General features: G+C 41.9%; 1 protein-coding gene across 2 annotated transcripts in view; it reads left to right on the top strand.

Annotated features, from left to right (window-relative positions):
* PLEKHG4 (pleckstrin homology and RhoGEF domain containing G4) overlaps positions 1-20,668 on the top strand; it is a 1,592,954-nt gene that overhangs the window by 690,103 nt on the left and 882,183 nt on the right. For both annotated transcript variants that reach the window (XM_085638629.1, XM_085638628.1), the window contains exon 8: positions 13,951-14,089. In XM_085638629.1, coding sequence (XP_085494755.1) covers positions 13,951-14,089 — 139 coding nt within the window. The remainder of the gene's footprint in view (positions 1-13,950; positions 14,090-20,668) is intronic.

Here is a 20,668-nt window from a genome sequence, read left to right as displayed (position 1 = left end):
AAAACAAGCATTTGCAATGCAATAGGTGTCGCATTTACGTGAGTTTGAGCTATTGACATTGCAAATGACAATGCCTTTTATTTTTGTTTCCGTTTTTAAAACATAAATAAAAGGCATTGTAATTTACAATGCCAATAGCTTAAACTCGCGTAAATGTGAGACCTATTGCATTGCAAATGCCTGGAACAGCAACCACAACTGACTCCTTCCCGACAGCAGCCATGGTTGCTACCATTAGCAGGGGAACCTTCCTGCTGACAACCAAAGGCACAGCTAGCACATAAGACAGGGAAAATGCAACACAATAATAGGCACATGTTAATAAAATACAGTGCACTTGAGCGGACTATAGTTTCTCAGGCTCTAGATTGCATTTGTCTGCAGCGCCCACACTGTCATTCCAGAGGGCAAAACTGTGTGTCCCCTACTCACTGGCAGCATAGGGTGCTGATGAATGAGGGTCACTGCTTCGCTGCGGGCTACTGAACCCAACCCTTTACAACTACTGCACCGGCGACCTGCTCCAACCCCCATTTATGTTCTGGGGCTTCAGTATTGGCAGTGGTAGGAAACACCATATTGGAACTCCCTGAGGGGTACTCAGGCGAGGCCAGGACAGAATGGAAAGGGAAGAGGTGTGGGAGGAACATTTTGCGGATACAAAATGCAGGTACTTGTTTTCTGCAGGAAAGACAACTGGTTCATGGCAGATGTTTCGTGAAACGTCATTGGTAATTAAAATATAGATAGTTTGCGAGCTTTGAAAGCTGCCAGCGTGATGAAAATGCATGGATTAGGAATGCATTTATGCACAAGAGATCTTTCAGTGGTTGTTTACTGCAAACGTTTCTCTTTTTTGCGGTTTGGATGTAACATCTGCGTTTAAGCTTAAGCAGTCGAACTAATGTGTAAGAAGCTTGATCACTGTTCGCTTCCATCAGGATGAATTGGTGAGAGGGCCTGCTATTAATATTTATTGGTGCTGTTGTGATTGAGGCAGCACAGATGTTGCCTGTGTAATCATTAAGAAAATTACAAATAAAACTAAAGCCCTGCGCGGCTGTAGTGGAGACGGTGCTGACCTGGGGCAAGAATGATATAACGGAGCTCAGAGCGGAGCAAGGCAGTGAAAGTAACTAGTTAAAAATGAAGGTGATGGTAGCCAGCTGCGCTCTGCGCATTTGATTTTGAGGAGTGTTTGAAACATTTCTGAGAAATTATTATAGAGGAGGCATAAATTATATGACTGCATTAAAAGTGAAATGAGGATAACATAAATACTGAAGTTCATTAATTCCTCAACACTATAAAGCAACTGCTGGACTTAATGAGTCTTTAGTGATGGAATACACTTGGGTGTGCCCCCACGGCCTGCCCTGCCCCCGCCACCATGGAACCCACGGCCTGCCCTGCCCTCGTGCCCCCCGCGGTCAAAGTCGTTGTCAGCTAATGGGCCTCTTCTGGCCCCTGAAGCCGCTTCCACTGTCCCATTATCAGCTCTTTACACCGCATACTCTGGCTGTGTGGGGACAAAAGGGTCTGGAAGAGCCCCCCGCCACTTACCCTGATAGCGGGGCACTTACTGGGGAATAGTATCTGCGTCCCCGCGAAGGAGATGGGGGGTGTTTCACCCGGATTTACAGAAACCAGGATTCAATGGAATGGCAGATAAGCTCGTGCAGCCTGCCCATTTCCGGTCCAATGGGACATAATGACCCATATAGAACCCAAGCTTTGGCGCATTTTTATATAACACGAACTCGACCCGTAGGTATTGGACAGATTTACATGAGCACCGGGTTCGTTAAACATGGACACATTCATTTTTGGTACGCAGGAGGAGATTAAGTGATATGCCCAGAATCACAAGATGTTGAGCTAACGAGACTCGAGCCTGGTTTCCCAGCTCTAAAGGCTGCTGCTCTGGCCATTACTCTACACCCACATGTCACTAGGACCTACCGCACAGGCCATCTCGATATGGGAGGTGACACATTTTTTTACGTTTGCATCCTGCCCTACTTGCTACGAAAACGAGGCCTCCCTGCCCATGAGAATGTGTAACAAGTTACAGGTGAAGTATAGAAATACGAGCCCTTCCATGAGCATAACATAATGAATGGGTGAACCGAAGTGAGCACAGCTGCAGTTTCTTTGGTGGTTGCTGTTCGTATAGCAGGGTACACGGTAATACCCTAAACCACATTTACTCCAATGCAGTTTAAATGCTGGGGTCCGACGGCTGTTCAATTGTTATTTGAGCATTTTTATAACGTTGGTGTTATTCTGCTGCTGGTGAGAAACGAGTGAATATGCTGCGGGCCATCACTGGTGGTAACAGAATACGTATGATAACACAAGTATAATAAAAATAAATGCATTGATTGTTTGTGAGTACCTTTCCCAGCGCCGCGAGCAACCGGACCGGCTCTCCCGCAGCCCCGGGTAACAGCGCGTCCCCCAGGGAGCAGCAAGCAGGCAGGGCAAGGAGTCCATGACGGCCCGCGCCGCCCTTCCGCTCCCGGGACAGCCAGCCGCTAAGGAAGAAGAAGGCACAGTCGATGCTGAAGAGGGGGCTGGCCGCGTGCACCAGGCTTAGCAGGACGGGTTGCAGCGGCGGCCACCCCGGGCTCAGGCACAGCAGGGCGGCCAGCTGCACCGCGGACATTGCCCCGGCGGCCGCCAACCCCGCGGGACTGCTCCGTACAGCAGCACTAGCAAGCCCCTCCGCGGGTCGGTCTTCAGCAGGCTGACACCCTAATAGAACAAGCAGAAGTGAAAGCGTGTGAAAGAAGCCCGCGAGTGGTGCGAGCGTGCCACAGCGAGCCCTGGTTTCGGTTTCAATTATCGCGCCCGTCTCTGGGCACGATAATTGAAAACATATGGGCTTTGGTGCGCGTAACAGACACCAATAGGCCGTGGGCGGAGAAATGCGCCCACCTTTGGCCTTTTGCGTGCTCTGTTGAAACAAAACTCGCACTCAAAGCCCAATTACAGACCCCGAAACAGAAAACACACGCACGAGCGTGTGTGATTCCAGGGTCCATTTCTGAACCCTGGACAAAAGGACTCTCGCCTGCGCGAATACTGCTGCGCTGTGCAACGCAGGTCGCAAAACCTAAAAAATTAAACTTTGAAGTTTCATTTTTTTTAAGTGTAGGCATTATTTTCTAACTATTCTCAAAGGGGAAGGGGACCCTTTCTCATCTGCGAATGTGTTACGCTGACTTTCAATTGACGGTAAATTATAAATGTTTTGCGTCTGCATTTTGTCCGCAAAACATGCATACACACCATTCCCATTCAGTATTCGGAAGGGACGCCCTCAACATGCCCCTTCCAAATACCAGATCGGAAAACCCAAACTGTGATTATGTAACAAGTTACCAAATTGCCATTTGGGCTTTGTACATCAAAAAGAATTTAGCGGTCACAAGCGACCCGATTCGCAGAATCGGACAATTTGCAAAGGTAAAAAATCTTCTTACATCTAGCCATACATTACTAATGTAGTCTATATTAGTTGTGACCATGCTCTTTTATTCCCCGTGCAAGTTTCTAGCTTTTTAAACTGCTGAAAAATAAATGTGGAATCATCACAAGTTTATTTTTTAGCAGTTTAAATAGCGCAAACCTTGCATAGGGAAAGGGGAAAGAGTGTGCTTCATAACTAATACAGACTACATTGCAAATGTAGTCTGTATTAGTTATGAGGCACTCTTTTTTTGCTATGGAAAGTTCACAGTGTTTAAAATGCAGATAAATAAATGTGTAATGTTTATTTCACACTATTTAAACATATAATGTATGCTGTTGCAGTGAAGCGGTCTTTTGACCCTGGGAAAGTTTTGCGCTATATAAAACTGCCCACAAATGTGGATTCTGCCTTTCACCCATGCACTGATTTCAAACGCCAATAGTTTGAAAAACAAAGTATTAAACTTTGATGTGAGAAAGCGACACACATCTAGTGGTTGATTTACACAGTGCGAAACTAGACAAGCTTTGGCAAAGCTAATAGGTATTGTTAATGCCCGAGCTATTGGCCTTGTCAATGTGAATGTTTCTTAGCCATGTTGTCTAGCAGCACATCTGCTGTTCAGCATGGCTGAAAGTTACTGAAAGCCCAGAATCATGGGATGTTGAGCTGATGCTGAGTCTCTTCGCCCCTATGTTGAGTTTATTGTACTGTCCCTCCTAACACATAAAAGTGCTATGATGAGGCCTGCGCTGGCCGCATCATAGTGCTTTTTTCAGTGATGTTCAGCCATGCTGAACAGCAGATGTGCTGCTCGACAACATGGCTAAGGGACATTCACATTGAAAAGGCCAATAGCTTGGGCATTGCCGTAATCTGTTGGCTTTGCTAGTGCTTGTTCGGTGTTGACAGGGTCTTGCTGAACAAATGTGGAAGTGATAGTGAGAAACAGTTAAGGATCTCTGAAGTGAAGCAAGGATGTGGCGTAATGGCTAGAGCTGCCGACAGAGCAACTGGGGCCGGATTCTAATCTCGGGGTCTACTGAACAATTTGTGAATTTGGGCAAATTGCGCTTCCCCCTGCCTACAACAATGAATGTGTCATTGTGTAATGTAACTGGTGAGCACTGAAAGCGTTCCAATACCATCAGCTGGTGTTAGCCCTATGCCAAGATAGAGAACGGAACAAGTGCTCCAATACCATCAGATCGTGCAAAAAAAAAAGCAGCACCGATGAGTAAGGTTGTGAGGGGACGGGACAAGCAGGGAAGAAGAGTGGTATGGGGAGATGGGCAGGCAACGTTGGGGGGAAAAACCTTGATTGAAGCAACATCAGAAACAAAAATTAATATTTAATTGTGTAATGTAACTGATGAACTCTTAAAGCGCTCCAATACCATCAACTTGCATTCGCGCTCTGGCAAGATGGAAGACAAAGCGAGCGCTCTAATACCATTGGATTGTGCAAAAGAAAAAAAAAGTGCTGTTCGTGTTTTAGCAACCTTTTAAGAAATGCATTTGTTTATGTACACGCGGATGCATTTTTGTGGTATGTGTGTATGTGTACAAGGGAGACAGCCTGAAAACACAAGTACTCCTACGGAGTGCTTGAAAAAAAATAAAAAAAAATAGCTCCACCAGGAGCAGTATGAGGAGACATTTACTTGGTCCATGGTCTATGGGAGGGCCAAACACAACAAGAGGGCCAAACGCTGGCATGCCATGACAAATGACATCAAAGAAAATTAGAGCGACGCTGACGTTTATCAATAGTAGGGGATGAGCAGCCTGTAAGTCCACAGATAGACCACAAAATGTATCTTTGAAACTGTGCATGCACTGTCTAGCCGAGACCTAAAAAACAGGGATCCTTGCACTTTTCTGCTTGACCAAATTGTGAAATGCAAAGCAAATTAGTTAACTGGGCCTCCTTTTTCTTCATTATTATGTATGAGAAAGCCTTCAAATGTGTGATGAGTTCAGGATGCTTGTTGTTTAAAATCTTTTCTTGTTTGATTGAAGAGCCTATAATGGGCTAATGTCACACATGAGTATCTGAAAACTTGGCAGCTATGGTACTATGAACTGAGCTCGTTTTCCTGACTACCAGCCTGTGTTGACTGCAAATGCTGTGCTGCGTGATTGCTGTATGAATTCTACACCCGTCCCTAGTGTCCTACAACTACCGTTCTGTGTGGATCTTTCACCAGCCTCTGTTGGGCAACACCTTCCATTCTGCTGTGTGTGGGCATTTGCCCATGAAAATGACCTCAGGCAGAGACAGACCTAAATACTGATTGCAAGCGGATGCCAGACTGGAGCAGAGAACAGAACTGGGAAGAAGGAAGAGGTGAGCAGCATAGGTGCCCTGCAAAGCAAACTTCCAACCCCTCCATATCCGGTTGTTCATTTTGGATGTTTCACTCTACTCGCACAAGCAATAAGGCAGGCCTAACTGTACCAAGAACGTGGCCTCTGGATCTGAACTGCAAGTGAATCGAAACTAGGCAGAAAACTAGGATGCTATAAGCAACATGACAAGATTTCTGACACACTGTCAGCTATATACAAAGAAAATGCCTGTTATGCTATTAGATTCAAGATGATACCTGTGCAATACAACCACATCTATTGTATCCAGTGACAGATTCACATTACTTTTTTTATCTTTGTTCAGTTTGTATTTTTTTATCATTCTTTTTATTTATTTTCCAACATTAAACTAAGAACAGACAAATGTCACAGTGTCTGGCCTCCGGTCCATCTTAATCCCATCAGTGGTGGTTGCAATAGAATTTGGAGGAAAAGACCTATAACTTGACAATGTGAACTTATACACTTGAAGCCCCTGTAAGTGGATGCTTCTGTTTGCACATGAGAGCTCAATATATATACATGTTTCATGTACTTTACACAATTCTGTATGGTCATTTGAATTAACAACCTCTGGTACGCCAAACAAAAACATGTAAGAACCTTCAATAGTGAACAGGACAGCTACCCTGTCCTGTGAGCTCATGCCTCATCTATGACTGTTAGATCAACTTGTCCTCCCGAAGTAGCATAAAATGACAATGCAATTTCTGAAGCTGGCACTTGTGGTGGCGAGGAGGTGAATTGCCATCCCCTTGATGGGGGTTAGGGCTCTTTTAGAGGAGATATGGGTAAGAGATGTCTCAGAATTGGCAGTGGCTAAAGAAACTCAAATGAGGCGCACCATATTTGATGCCAAGCTTCCAGTTGATTCAGAGATCTGGGACGTGCTCTGTCAAAAGGTTTTGCATCAGGAAAGCGGAGGGTCGAGAATATATCTACAGGTAATGTGTGGTAAATTTGGCTGTGTGAGGGAAGAGGTGTTCCTGGGGAGAGATATCTACATGCGTTTGATTGTGTCATTTGTTCTGATACAGAAATGTGGCCTTTGTCTCTACTGATGTATCTCAGGACTAAAAAACCTCTGCTCCTCTCCATTGGAGAGATGTAGCCCTCAACAGGTGCCATTTGGTCCTGGCGTGAAGAGGGAACGCAATGATAAAGCATGCCACCCTCGGTGGGTGAAGGTTCTTGTCCTAAAAAAAACATGTTTTCATGTTCACAAATACTCTTTCCTTAACTAGACGTACTTATATGTGTTTTTTAAATAGTTTCCCAAACTTGAATACATATTGCACATTACAAGCATAGTCACTTTTTATGAGCTTTTACCTTAACATAGGCAATGCATGCTGAACATGCTTTTCCACTGAAGAGATTAACTGCATCTAAGAAGGCTGACATGTAGTAGAATGTATAGAACATGTTTAAATTGCACCTACATTCCTAGTGTGAAAACTCACTCTTAATAATTATATAAATGTAAGCTTACATTGGAGACACCTTGGTAGAGTGTTTGCCAGGGACTACTGACGACTGACTTCAACAGCCCCAGGAAGAAAAAAATTAAGTGATTCCATTGTTTTGACAAGGGCAAGAGCAGCGCATCAGAGAAATAGTCACAGCTCCAAATGACACTTTTGAAATCCGTTTTGGGAAAAACAGAGACTTTTTTGCAACCCACCTAGGCTCTTGGAAACAAAAGTAAAACATCTCTACTTTGAGGAACAATGGAATTGTAGAAAGAGAAAAAGGTAGGTAACAAGCTCACAAGTGGGTTTGGGATTTTAGGTCTCGCAGACCTAGCAATGCAGCGCGCATGCGCTGCTCGCTCTGCAAGGCATATTGTAGTAGGGTAGGTTTTAGAAGTGGGATTGAAGCCCCGCCCCTATTTTTCATTGTCTGGCATCATCGTTTATGATAAACGCTGGCTTTCGATTGAAAATGGGGCTTCTTTGTTACCACCCTGTCTCCTTTTGTGACGGCCCATCTGGACTGGATCTTTTACTTGCGGTGTTCTACAGTCTCCTTTAATTAGTGGGTAAGCACTTTTTTTATTATTCGCATAATGCAGTTTCAGTCGCCTTTGGCAAGGGCGGCCACATGTTTATTTTTGCATCGCGCTTTCACTTAAGGTTAAAGCGCAATGCAAATATAAACAAGTGGCTGCCTTTGCGCAATGGCGAGAGCTTGTTTTTGAATGGATGCCCACACTGCTGAACATGTCGTTGTCTACTAAGAGAAACTGCGATGACGAACAGCATGTACATTCTTTGTTTACATTTTATGAGGGTTAGCGATGGCTCTGGGTAGTCGGCACAGGATTTGCCTTTCCTGATCCTGCGGCAATCTGTAGCCTCCTCACCTCCCCTACATGGGAAAGCGCAAAGACGACGATAAACAAAGGACAGAGACCCATTCATAACAGGTTGCTCTTTCTCCTTTATTTGGGTTAACCATAATTTACCAACAACTGCTGTCTGAACATAACAATTTGCATGTCCCTAGTTTTTACGTGAGATCAGCGTCAGCCCCAACGGAAGACTTGTCCCCTTAGTGCCAAAACACATTATTAACGGAACTGACTCTTTGTCAGATGTTTTTGAGTAAGGCAGTTATTCATGCACCGCTGGTCCGCTGCACCGTACTTCATAAGAGTGTAATCTTGTTATTATGCAGCAGTGCTTACTTGTTATGTGTAAATCAAGCTATTGTATGGCAAAGTTATCATCTATGGATGCGAAATTGTTCATGTTTATATCATGTTTTTTGTAGTTGATGCAGCCAGTCATTTCGCCTAAAGCTTTATTTGTTGTCTATTTTCTAGTTTTGCTCAATCATATTTTCTAGTTTTTTTCACGTCCTATAGCCTGTTAGAAATTTTAGTTTGCATTCTCCCCACGGTTTTCTATTAGATATAATCAGGGAAGGGCCACTGGAATAATGCGATGTCACACATACTGGTTAATTAGGTTAGTCCCCCCCCCACTTCTTTTTTTAGGACTTGTGCCCTAAGGAGGCCCCATCATTTTTCGTAAAGCCTCCGCCCTTGCAGGGTCTTCTCTCTGTATTGTGACATAATTTCTTTCTCTCCGCCTTCCTCTCTTAGCGCGTGTATTTGTGTGCCTCACACACATCACTTTATCTCCTGCCCTCTACTGTTGTCATTGCTGCACATTTCGGCTGATCCCTCCACTGCCATGGACTCTGCTTTCTCGCAGCTCACGGGATGTCTGATTATATACACCTAAACTCCCTGCACATATCAGAAAGGCTTACGCATCTGACCCGCATTCCCTTGTGAGTGACATTTGCAATGATTAAGAATTAATGGAAGAGATGGGATTTTGGATTACAAATGGGAAACACAGCGACAATAGGAATGGATAAACAACTGACTGGTCGCCGGCCTCGAGATCAAAGGCATTTATCTAAAAAAAAAAGCTTCACGCAGCATCCCCGTTTAAAATGGAAATTGGATTTTTCCGAGCTGACGAAAAGCGGTTTCAAAAAAATCTCTACAGGGCGACGAGTACTCTGAGGCCAATTACCCAGATACACTTCCGTCTATTCGTGTGGCTTAGTCACATGACTTCAGGATGTTACTACTTGCTGGTATCTTCTCAAATCAATTATTAGCTCAATTTTGAATCAAAGATTGGATCAAAAATAGACACTTGTTCTATACGACAAAGTGTCTGTCCTATATCTACTTTCTTGTCTCATGCTTCTCCCTTGCTCTGACATACCATGTCCACTGACCCTGTGTGTGGCATACAGGAAGGTATGCGCACATTGTTACTGTTTTGTCCTTGCAGTGTGCATCTCACGTTTCACTTTTTCTCTCCCTCTGCATGCCTTTCTACTGCTCTTTCTCTTTGTCTTTCTGTAGCGAGGCTCTCAGTATGTCAGGGATACAATTAGAAGAAAATACAACCACTTGTGGTAGCATTATAAGGAACAATGTGTAATATGATGGTTCTCCCAATGATAACAACAGCAAGTGACAATGTGAGTTGCAAACATCAGGAGAAAAACAATACTGGCCAAGAAAAAAAAGCATTTGCAATGCAATAGGTCTCACAATTGCGAGATTTTGAGCTATTGGCATTGTAAATTGCAATGTCTTTCATTTCTGTGTTTAAAAAACCTGTAATAATAAAAGACATTGTCATTTACAATACCAATAGGTTACGTTTATAAAATGCGAGACGTATTGCATTGCAAATGCTTGTTAATTAGTGGGGCGAAGTGGAGACTGCACAAAGGTGTACTTCAAGCAATGTCCGTTTCTCCAACGTTGCACATATATTTCCAAAAACCGAAAGTCAGAATGCGCTTGAAAGTAGTATTGGTCCAAAATACACTTAAATATTTGGCTTTTCTTTTTCCATTTCAATTTTCCAAACTTTCCCGGCAAGCCTTAGGTCCTTTTAGATAAATAATAAACTTGTGTGGTAAATCAGCGTTTCACTTAGGACTTCTCTCTGCAGTCCATGCAGAGTACAGAGTATTAACAACGAAGATCTAAATGCTCATGTAAGAGCGAAGAGTAGTAGATGCTGTGATTGCCTGATCCCATTCTAACAACTGTTCTCTATAACCAAGGACTATACTGAGACGTCTCAAGTGGAACGTCAACTTAAAACAAGCATTGGCATAGCCAATAGGTCTCGCTTTTGGGACCTTTTAAGTATTTAGATATGCAGCACAATATCCTTGGTGCAACCACATCAACTGTTGCGTGGCTAAATACTTAAAAGGTCCCAAAGGCGAGACCTATTGGCTATGCCAATGCTTGGTGTGGTTGTGTGTGTGGTTGTGTGTGTGGTTGTGTGTGTGTGGTTGTGGGTGCGGTTGTGGGTGCGGGAGCAGTTGTGGGTGCGATTGTGGGTGTGGATGTGTGGTTGTGTGTGTGTGTGGTTGTGTGTGTGTGGTTGGGTATGTGCAGTTGGGTGTGGGTGTGTGTGTGGTTGTGTGTATCGTTGTGTGTGTGTGGTAGTGTGTGTGGTTATGGGTGCGGTTGTGGGTGTGGTTGTGGGTATGTGTGTGGATGTGTGGTTGGGTGTGGTTGTGTGTGTGGTTGTGTGTGGTTTTGTGTGTGTGTGCTTGTGTGTGTGGTTGTATGTATGGTTGTGGTTGTGTGTGTGGTTGTATGTGTGGTTGTGTGTGGGTGTGGTTGTGTGGGTGTGGTTGTGTGTGTGGTTGTGTGTGCGTGGTTGTGTGTGTGTGGTTGCATGTGTGTGGTTGTGTGTGTGGTTGTGGGTGCGGTTGTGGGTGTGGTTGTGGGTGTGTGTGTGGATGTGTGATTGGGTGTGGTTGTGTGTGGTTTTGTGTGTGGTTGTGTGTGTGTGGTTGTATGTATGGTTGTGTTAGTGTGTGTGGTTGTATGTGTGGTTGTGTGTGGGTGTGGTTGTGTGTGTGGTTGTGTGTGTGGTTGTGTGTGTGTGTGGTTGTGTGTGTGGTTGTGTGTATGGTTGTGTGTGCGGTTGTGTGTGGTTGTGTGTGTGTGGTTGTGTGTATGGTTGTGTGTGTGGTTGTGGGTGGGTGTGGGTGTGGTTGGGTGTGGTTGTGTGTGTGTGTGGTTGTGGGTGTGGTTGTGTGGGTGCGGTTGTGTGTGGTTGTATGTGTGTGTGGTTGTGTGTGTGTGGTTATGTGTGTGTTTGTGGTTGTGGGTGTGGTTGTGTGTGTGTGGTTGTGTGTGCGTGGGGTTATGTGTGTTGTGTGTGTGGTTTTGGTTATGTGTGTGGTTGTGGGTGTGGTTGTGTGTGTGTGGTTGTGGTTGTGTGTGTGTGGTTGTGTGTGTGGTTGTGGTTGTGTGTGTGGTTGTGGGGGGTTATGTGTGGTTGTGTGTGGTTGTGGGTGTGGTGTGTGTGGTTGTGGGTGTGGTTGTGTGGTTGTGTTTGGGGTTGTGTGTGTGGTTGTTTGTGGGTGTGGTTGTGTGTGTGTGTATGGTTGTGTGGGTGTGTGTGGTTGTGTGGGTGTGTGTGGTTGTGTGTGTGTGTGGTTGTATGTGTGGTTGTGTGTGTGTGTGGTTGTGTGTGTGTGTGTGTTTGTGCGTGTGTGTGTCGTTGTGGTTGTGTGTGTGACAGTAATACTAAAAGCATCTCAAAATAAAGGAACACAAATATCGAGTTTGTGGAAAGAGAAAGCACGTTGTAAGTCAAACGGGCGCAGCAAAGCATTAACACAACAACAAAACAAACAAGATCACTTAGCGAAGAGGAGATAATGGATACACACAGCCCATCATCTTAAGAGTTCGATTACAGCCAATGTACACTCAAACCTGCCCCCTCCTTGTGAGTAGCACCCCATATTTCATGAGTTGTAACTGCTGCACCCACCATAGCGCTTTGAGATCTAAAGTGCTACATAGGTCTAATCGATTAACCAGTCGCCAACATGCTGTGCTTTTAAAGAGAATGTGCCAAAAGTTTCCAGCTTCCTCATCATGTCCTCATGAAAGCGCCAATGAAAGGACTCCTTGAATGGTGCAACGGACATGAAGCAGCCACTGCGATCAGAAATAAACACTGTGAACGTTGTCCAGTTTCACAGTAACATTCCCTTAATGTTCTTTAAGTCACAAAACAGTAATACTAAAAGCATCTCAAAATAAAGGAACACAAACATCGAGTTTGTGGAAAGAGAGAGGACATTGTAAGTCAAACGGGCGCAGCAAAGCATTAACACAACAACATGTTCTTTGATGTTTGATGTTTTTTGAACGAGAACATCAAAGGGGCGCCGCGAAAGTGATCATGGGCGAAAGTGAAAGTGATTGCGGGTGCTTAATGAGCATGACGAGGTTTGCCAGCCTCTGCTCCTAAGCGCGCGCCCGCGCATATGCACTGTAGCTCCAGGCTGACCACGGTAGCATTTTTTGAGCCCTCACAAAAAGTCTCACCAGACCAGCGCATGCGCTGGGTTAGGTGAGACCTAAAAAGAAGGTTTTTTTTGTCCAATTTGAAATGTAACAATTGTGATTATGCCCTGCAGGGATGGACAAAAAGTCACAAAACATGTCTACGAAGTTGAGAGACTGTACATGAGGATAAAAGTGCGTGTTTGTTGTCAATCTTCAAACATTAAAGAAACCTTTCCTGTATTGCTTCAAGATCAAGCTCTGAGATGATGCATTGTGAGGAAAGCTATACCCTGAGTACATTGAGGAACACTCCATCCTTGAACCCTTCGCTCAGCACAGTGAAGTGGCTGCTTTAAAGCTTAGGGGCAGCATATGGGGCTGTAGTCTAGAACAAATCCATGGTGCCAAAAATATACATTATTCAGCGTAATCATTGTTTTGCAGCTTCAAGAGTTACATTTCATATGCACGCACACACACATACATACACACACACATTGTATATACATGTATTTACGAGAAGGACCGGAGTTTGACCACAATAAAGTCTGTATTTACTGTCCTATCTCCATCCGCATTCTGATGTTGGTGTAAGTTTTCAGACGACCAAACTAAATGTTTCTACGATTTCGTTTTTTAAAAATCCATCATTCTAAAATAACTTAACACATTATAGGACCACTCCCCGTTGTGCCACGATTCTCACACTGGTGGTGTTTGTATGGGCCATCCTTGTTTACCAATGCTAGAAGGACCAGGATGGTCCTCATAGTAGGATTAATTCTTACTGACTTACATACACCAGACAAATGAAGCATACAACAAATCTTTCAAATGTCCCAGAGATGAGGGGCATTGTGGGTTCCTGTTAATATCACAGAGGAATCTTACTGCTGAAGTTTTTATGTCCACACCCCATGAGATCATATTTTGAGAAAAACAGTTTAAAATTCTGGGCCCTTCACTTGATGGCCGGATATGCAAAACAGGTAATTCTATGGCTGTTCAATTTCTAAACTATTATTAGAGGTAAGTGCCTTGTTTACTCCAATTTGGCTGCAGTAGTAAAGTGATTATTTATATAAGTCACTTTCTGTACATGTTTGGTCTTTGTGTTTTTTTCCCTGTCGAAAACTGTAGCTTTATTGCATGTGCAATTGTTTGTCTATTCAGTCGTTGAGGCCGCCTGCCTTTCTTTCTATTATAATATTTTCTCACCTGCTTTCAGGGACGCCATTGAGACAGTGACCATAATGTATAACCAGGTGGATGATAAGGTGCACCGGCTGGTGATGGTGTGCAACAAACGCACCCAAGAACTGGAGATGGTGATTGAATTTGAGGCATTTGAAGCCGGATTTCAAGAGGTAATGGCACTTTGGAGTGGTTTCATTGGTGTCACCTAAATTGCATCTTCCACCAATGTCACAGCAACATTACGTTGTACTAATTGTGAACTTATCTGGCAAGAAGGCTGCTGCCCTGCATCAGAGAGCAAAAACATGGTCATGTTTATCTCTTGTAACCAAATACTTAAAAATCATAATGAATCAGAAATGGTAGTGTCCAGGGTGTTCCCTCCTTTATTACTGAAGCAGTGACAAACTGTCTGACAGTTCTTTCACTATTTTGATTTCCTCCTCATTTAATTTATGTTACATTTTGTAAAGGTGACTGTGCAGGAAGCAAGCATATTTTAGAAGGGTGGCATTTACGATAGCTGACTTGATGTGCATTTTTGCTGTCAAAGTCATATTTTTAAAGCAACTCTTTTTGAGGACGAGCAACAATGGTGTACGTTGTCTGATAAGCGTGTACTGTAATTTGCAAAAAGGGAATCCCAAAATGTTAACAGTGCACTCAACCAAAGGTATGTCCCACACGGACCTCCTGTGCGGTGTGCACCCACAAAGGACAATCCAGATGAGTTTCAGAAAGCCATCTCGAGGACTGACGAAGTAATATAGATTTGTGACGTGGGGAAGTCAGAAAAATTCACCCCACCTTCTGACTTTGGTTTTATTAGTCTCAATAATGACATGCAAGACTTTTTAGTTCTCCATGAGAATGACGACAATATGGAGTTAATTATTTTGAAATATTTTGAGGGGATAGGTAGTGGAATATTAGAGATTGTATAACTATAGGAGAGAGCATTATCTTAATAGTATCCAAAAGCCCCCACCATGACAAATATAAAGGATGCCATTTGGATGTTAATGTGGTATCCCTCTGTATGCACTTTTCCATACATAAAGAAAGTGTTGTTGGGATTGAAGGGGCAAAATACAACCCTAAATATTTTATATGTTTTAGAATTTAGAGATCGAGCAATCTTCATTGAATGTATATTTCATCAAAGGTAATATTTTGCATTTATCTTTGTTTAGTTTATAACCAGAAACGGAAGCAAAAAACTCCACTTCATGTAGGAAGGTAGGGATAGAGGATTGTGGATTGGAGATAAATAATAATATGTAATCAGAGTATGCTGCCAATTTAATTTGTTTGTTGTTTGCATCAAACCCATGCATATCCTTATTATGACACATTTTAGACAAGAAGGGTTTTGAGGCCAGATTGAAAAGGAAAGGGGACAATGGACAGCCTTGACGGACACCTCTTCCCAAGTCAAAATAGGAGGATGTGTTACCGTTTACAAAAACTGCAGCTCGAGGATTAGAATCTAATAGCGAAATCAAAGATATGATCTTTACGCCAAAGCCAAGCCAATTAAGTACTTGAAAAAGATACGTCCAATTGACACGGTTGAACGCCTTCTCCGCGTCTAAGGCCACAGCTGCGAATGAGTGAGCTCCAAGAGAAAACCGGATTGCTCAGAGCCCAGCAAATGAGGGAGATAGGATTCCAGATGCATGCCTAAAGTTTTAGAAAAAAATGTATAATCAATATTAACCAAAGAAATAGGTCTATAATTTTGTTTTGAATCCTTTCGGTCCTTAGGAATTAAACAAATTAGTGCTTCCAAAAAGAATCAAAGGATTCTCCCGACTGCAAAAATGTTTTAAAAAGGGTATGTATTTTAGGAAGAAGCAGTGATGGGAAATGTATAAAAAATTCCACTGTAAACCCATCTTGACCCGGAGCCTTGTCTTTCTTGAGTGTTTGTAAAGCGTCAAAGAGTTCTCGTTGTGTGATGTTAGATTCTAAGAGGGTGTAATCTATTTGAGTATCAGAGGGACATTGAATGCCTGAAAGGAACTGAGATATATCAAGATCTGAGAGTATGGATTCTGGTGTATTTAATTCTTTGTAAAAAAGGAGAAATTCTTCGAATATTTCAGAATCCTTAATGTGTTTTGTTTATCCATAATTGAATCAATGTCAAGCTTGTTTTTAACTTTGAAATAATTGGCTAAGAGTTTGCCAGTCTAATTCTGGTCACCATAAAATGCTGCGCTGGACTTTAACAAATAAAGTGAGGCATTATCAGTCCTTGTTGAATTGAAGTTTAGCCTTAATAAGCTGAGATAAACAATCTTTGGATTTCGAAGAATAATAGGATTGCTCCAATTTCTTTATTCTTGCCAAAAGATCTCTAGTAATTTCACGTGAGGTTCAATGTTTTTTAGAAACAAAACCAATAATAAAATCTATGGTGGCTGCTTTAAATGCATCCCAAACAACAGAGAATGACAAAGTAACAGTCTGATTTACAGAAAAATATTCATTAAGAAAAGAGACAAAAGAGGAATTCAAATCCAATAGGAGAGAGTTATAAAAACCGCCATCTCCCTAGGTATATTAGACGTTGGGAGTAAATCCAATTTAATAGAAATAAGGTCATGATCAGATAATAGAATTGACCCAATAGCTGCGTCTCTTAAAGATTGAGCTACATTATGTGATATGTAAAAGTGGTCAGTTCGAGATTGTTAGTGGTGGGCCGGAGAATAAAAAGTATATTCCCTTGTAACAGGATTGCATATTCTCTAAGCATCAATAAGCTTATATTGTTGTATGACATCAAGAAATATTTTATGTGATTTGTGTGATTTAAAGGAGACCAATGAATTGCGATCTATAAAAGGGTCAACAAGTTGATTGTAATCTACAGGAAGAATAAAATTATCATTGATGCAAGACGAAATTTGTTGGGCTAGAGAAGACCAAAAAGAGGGATCACCATTAGAGGGAGCATATACTTTAAGCAAAGAAATTGGAGTATTCCCAATTTGCAGATTAGTATATAACCATCTTCCATCATCATTAGATAATTGAGAAAGTAGTTTAACAGAAATCGATTTATGACAAAAAGTCACTACACCATTTCGTTTTCCATCTCCTGGTGAAAAAAAACGTCTCCTACCCAGTTTCTTTTCAGTTTTAAAGATTAAGTTGCCGTTAAATGAGACTCCTGTATAAGAGCTACATCAGCCTCTAGTTTAGATAAATGTGTTAAAACACATTGTCGTTTGATGGGAGAATTCAAACCTCTGACATTCCATGACACAATTTTCAGAGACATGGATATAACGACATCACTTTATATTAAAGATAATGATCTAGGCAAAGCAACCAAGAATATAGACCAATCTTTACATCAACCCAATCATGCGTATTAGTAATATGATTATATGTGAGTTTTAAGAAGAAAGAATTCAAATACAAATATGAAACATTAAGCCAAATAGAGAAAAGAAAAAGAGATAGAAAACAAGTAAAAGAAAAAGACAAAGGAAGGATAATAAGAAGATAAAAAAAAGGTACAACAATTGAAAAAGGACAATATACTTAAGAATATCCTGGGGGACACAAGAATGAAAATGGGAATAGAGATAGGACAAAAAAGGTAAAAAGAACAAAAGCGAAGAACATACCTAAGAATCCAATTAGGAGTGGGGGGAGACCACGTGGGATTCATGATACTCCCAAGCACGATGAAGGGGAGGATGAGGGAAGGTCACGGTTCACAGACCAAGGAGGAGGACAAACAGGAACACAAATGGACGGACCTGAAAGGGAAGGAAAAATAGTTAATGATCAGAAACAACCAGGCTACAAGTAGCAATAACAATAATAAAACAGTGCCATAATAACCAGCATCACTTTGAGATTAAGACTATACTTGTCTAATTCAAAAAACAAAAGTCTAGGAGTTCCTGCAACTCTACACAGCCTGAGATGAAGACGCTCCTGAGAAATCCATTGTTTCTATCCTGCAGGATTAATACAACTTTTCAGTCTGACCTGGTCCCCATAAATCGTGTTTTTTTTCTTGTAGGTGGCTTTAAATAGGCGAGGGTAGAAAAGACCATAACGAGGTCCGAGGGATCTGAGATCTGATCTCAAATTGAGAAATTCTTTACGTCTGTTGGCTGTGTTTTTACCATAGCCCTGAGAAAAATATAAATTGTTGTCGGACCAAACAATATGCTTATTTGACATAACTGCTGAAAGAACTTTAAGCAAGTCAGTATATCCTAAAAAGTGTAAAGTAACACCTCTGGGACATCGAGAATTGGTAGAAGTTTGCTAACGTCAAAGCCAATGAGCACATTGAATATTGAGAGAAGTTTCTGCTGGCATATTCAGAAGTTTTGGAATGAAAGATTTGAAGAAGTTAAGAGGATCCTTGCCCTCCGTGCCCTCCGGCAGCCCATAGATGCATAAATTATTTTGCCTGTTTCTGTTTTCAAGGTCTTCCACTTGTTTCTGCAGCACAGGGACTTTAGACTATAGAGTGTTAACCTTGCCTTTAGCAAGTCCAACTGAGAACACGTTGTGTTCCTTCACAGTTAGTCTTTCATCCATTCTTGACCAATTTTCCGTGAGAAATTGCAGTATGGCATTAGTTCCTCTATAAATGGTCGTAATGAGCGAATTTCTTCCAATAACTTGTCTAAAGAGACAGGAGAGGATGACTTCGGGGGAGATGGTGGATCTTCTTTTAGGCATTTCGTGGAGGCTTTCCCTACAGCACCAGGAGCAGGTATCGAAGAGGAGGAGCCTTTAGATATTGAGACCAGAGAGTCCTCTATTCTGGAGTAAAAAAAAAATGTAGAATTCTTGATTAACGACTGCTTGGAGCGAGCCAAGGAAGGACTCACCCTCTTCAGCCCTCTCATAAAAAAAGTTATTGCAAAGTCTCTGAGACAGCCAAAAAAGAGGAAGCAGCACTGAACCAGCACACACGCTTCAGAATAGATTGAAGGCGCAGACGATGTTCATAGCAAGGATAGATGCCAAACAGATGAATAAATAAATCATCTGTCAAGGTGGCTTGAATGACAAATTATGCAGGCAGGTATACTCTTCAAAAAACAATGTGCCACAAAGCTGACGTAGGAGACAAGAACAGAGAGACTAAGGCCCACATGCATCAAAGCAAAAACCGGTCGCAAACGGGTAGATTCTCAGAATCTGCCCCTTTGCGACCGGTATTTTTGCATTTGGGATGCATCATCCCAAATGCAAAAATCGCAATTTAAGTAATCTCTAAATTGCGATTACTTAAATTGCGATTGCATTTAAGGAATCTCAAATTGAGATTCCTTAAATGCAATGCATTAAAGTAAAAAAATTAGCGATTTCGCTAATAGGGGGAGCAAATTACCATGAAGTTGAACTTCATGGTAATTTGCTAAAACTTAGAAAAATGCACTAAAGTTCATTTTTCAAATTATCTACAGTTAAGGTAATATTTGTCTCCATGTGTTAATGCTGTTCAAACTTGTATTTATGGCTCATTAATGCAAATTATTTATTATTAGGGTAAGCGCTCTAAGTAAATGTTGAAAGCTCCGACTGCACTACTGACAGTGGTTCCAGTATAAAAAAGTGTACACATGTTTTCAATGTTTATCAATATGAGGCTATGTATAATGCTCTCTGATTAGATGAAAATATTTGCAGCAGCTTGAAAGCAAGATTGAGGATTCTTTGCTTTCAAAATAAAATATTTGCAAAAAAAATGCAAAAACATTTCGCTTAACTACTGTAAAATTTTAGGTACCATTTCTTTGCAGCATCATTTAGTAAAATATGTTTATGTATGCATGTATTTCCCAAAAATATTCATAATAGAAAATCAGTGTAACCAGTTTTAATAAGATCATGGGAAACATAAAAAATAAACAAGCATTTGGTAAAGCCAGTGGATCTGAAATTGCTGGTCAGCCTTTTGTTTTTGTGAATGCGTGACTTGTTTTGGCCTGGCTGTTGTAAAACCTTATTGGTGTGGGGGCTGCTGGGCCCTTACCGTTATAACAAACATTGGCAAAAGCAAAAATTGTTTTGGTCTCAAAAAGCACACATTGGTAAAGTAGTTCCTGGCAATGAACAAAACGAGTGTGTGTCGATATCAGAACGCTGTCACTCACAGTGAAGCTACCCGATAGACGGAGAGAGAGAGAGAAAGAGAGATTTCGTATAAACACAAAAGGTCATGGTTAATGCCAAACCTAATTAGGGGCTCAATTATTAAATAAAGTCTCAAAAGAGCACCCATGTCCTTGCATTAAGTGCAGATAAACAGCTTTCGTGAATTCACAAGACTTTACAGAAGTAGGCCAAGAAATAGTACTCCTAGATAATATTTGTGAACTGCATTTTAGCATGAGCAAATATGCAGGTGTAGATTTGCTCCAACCACTTTTTCCCCAATACTGGAAAAAATGTTATGTCTGCCATTATCCAACCTTTCTCAGAATGGGAACATTTTAGAGAAGAGTTGGTGAAAACCCTTAAAACATGCAAGTTAGTAGGTTTGCAGACTCAAAATGGCATTTCAACCCTAGAACTGTTGCTTACCATTACCTTCAGCCTCAGTATGTAGATCTGCGGAAACGTAGCAACATAAGGGAATTACTAGTATTCAACCCCTACTATGGAAGGAGCCCTGGCATTATCAGAGAGGCTATTTCAGAGCTTTTATATAATTAGATTGCACCCATAATGTGTTGCCGCATTATATGGCACAAAAC

The sequence above is a fragment of the Triturus cristatus genome, chromosome 12 (assembly GCF_964204655.1).
Source record: "Triturus cristatus chromosome 12, aTriCri1.1, whole genome shotgun sequence".
In the NCBI taxonomy this organism is placed as follows: Eukaryota; Metazoa; Chordata; class Amphibia; order Caudata; family Salamandridae; genus Triturus; species Triturus cristatus.
This window is presented reverse-complemented; position numbering and strand designations above follow the sequence as displayed.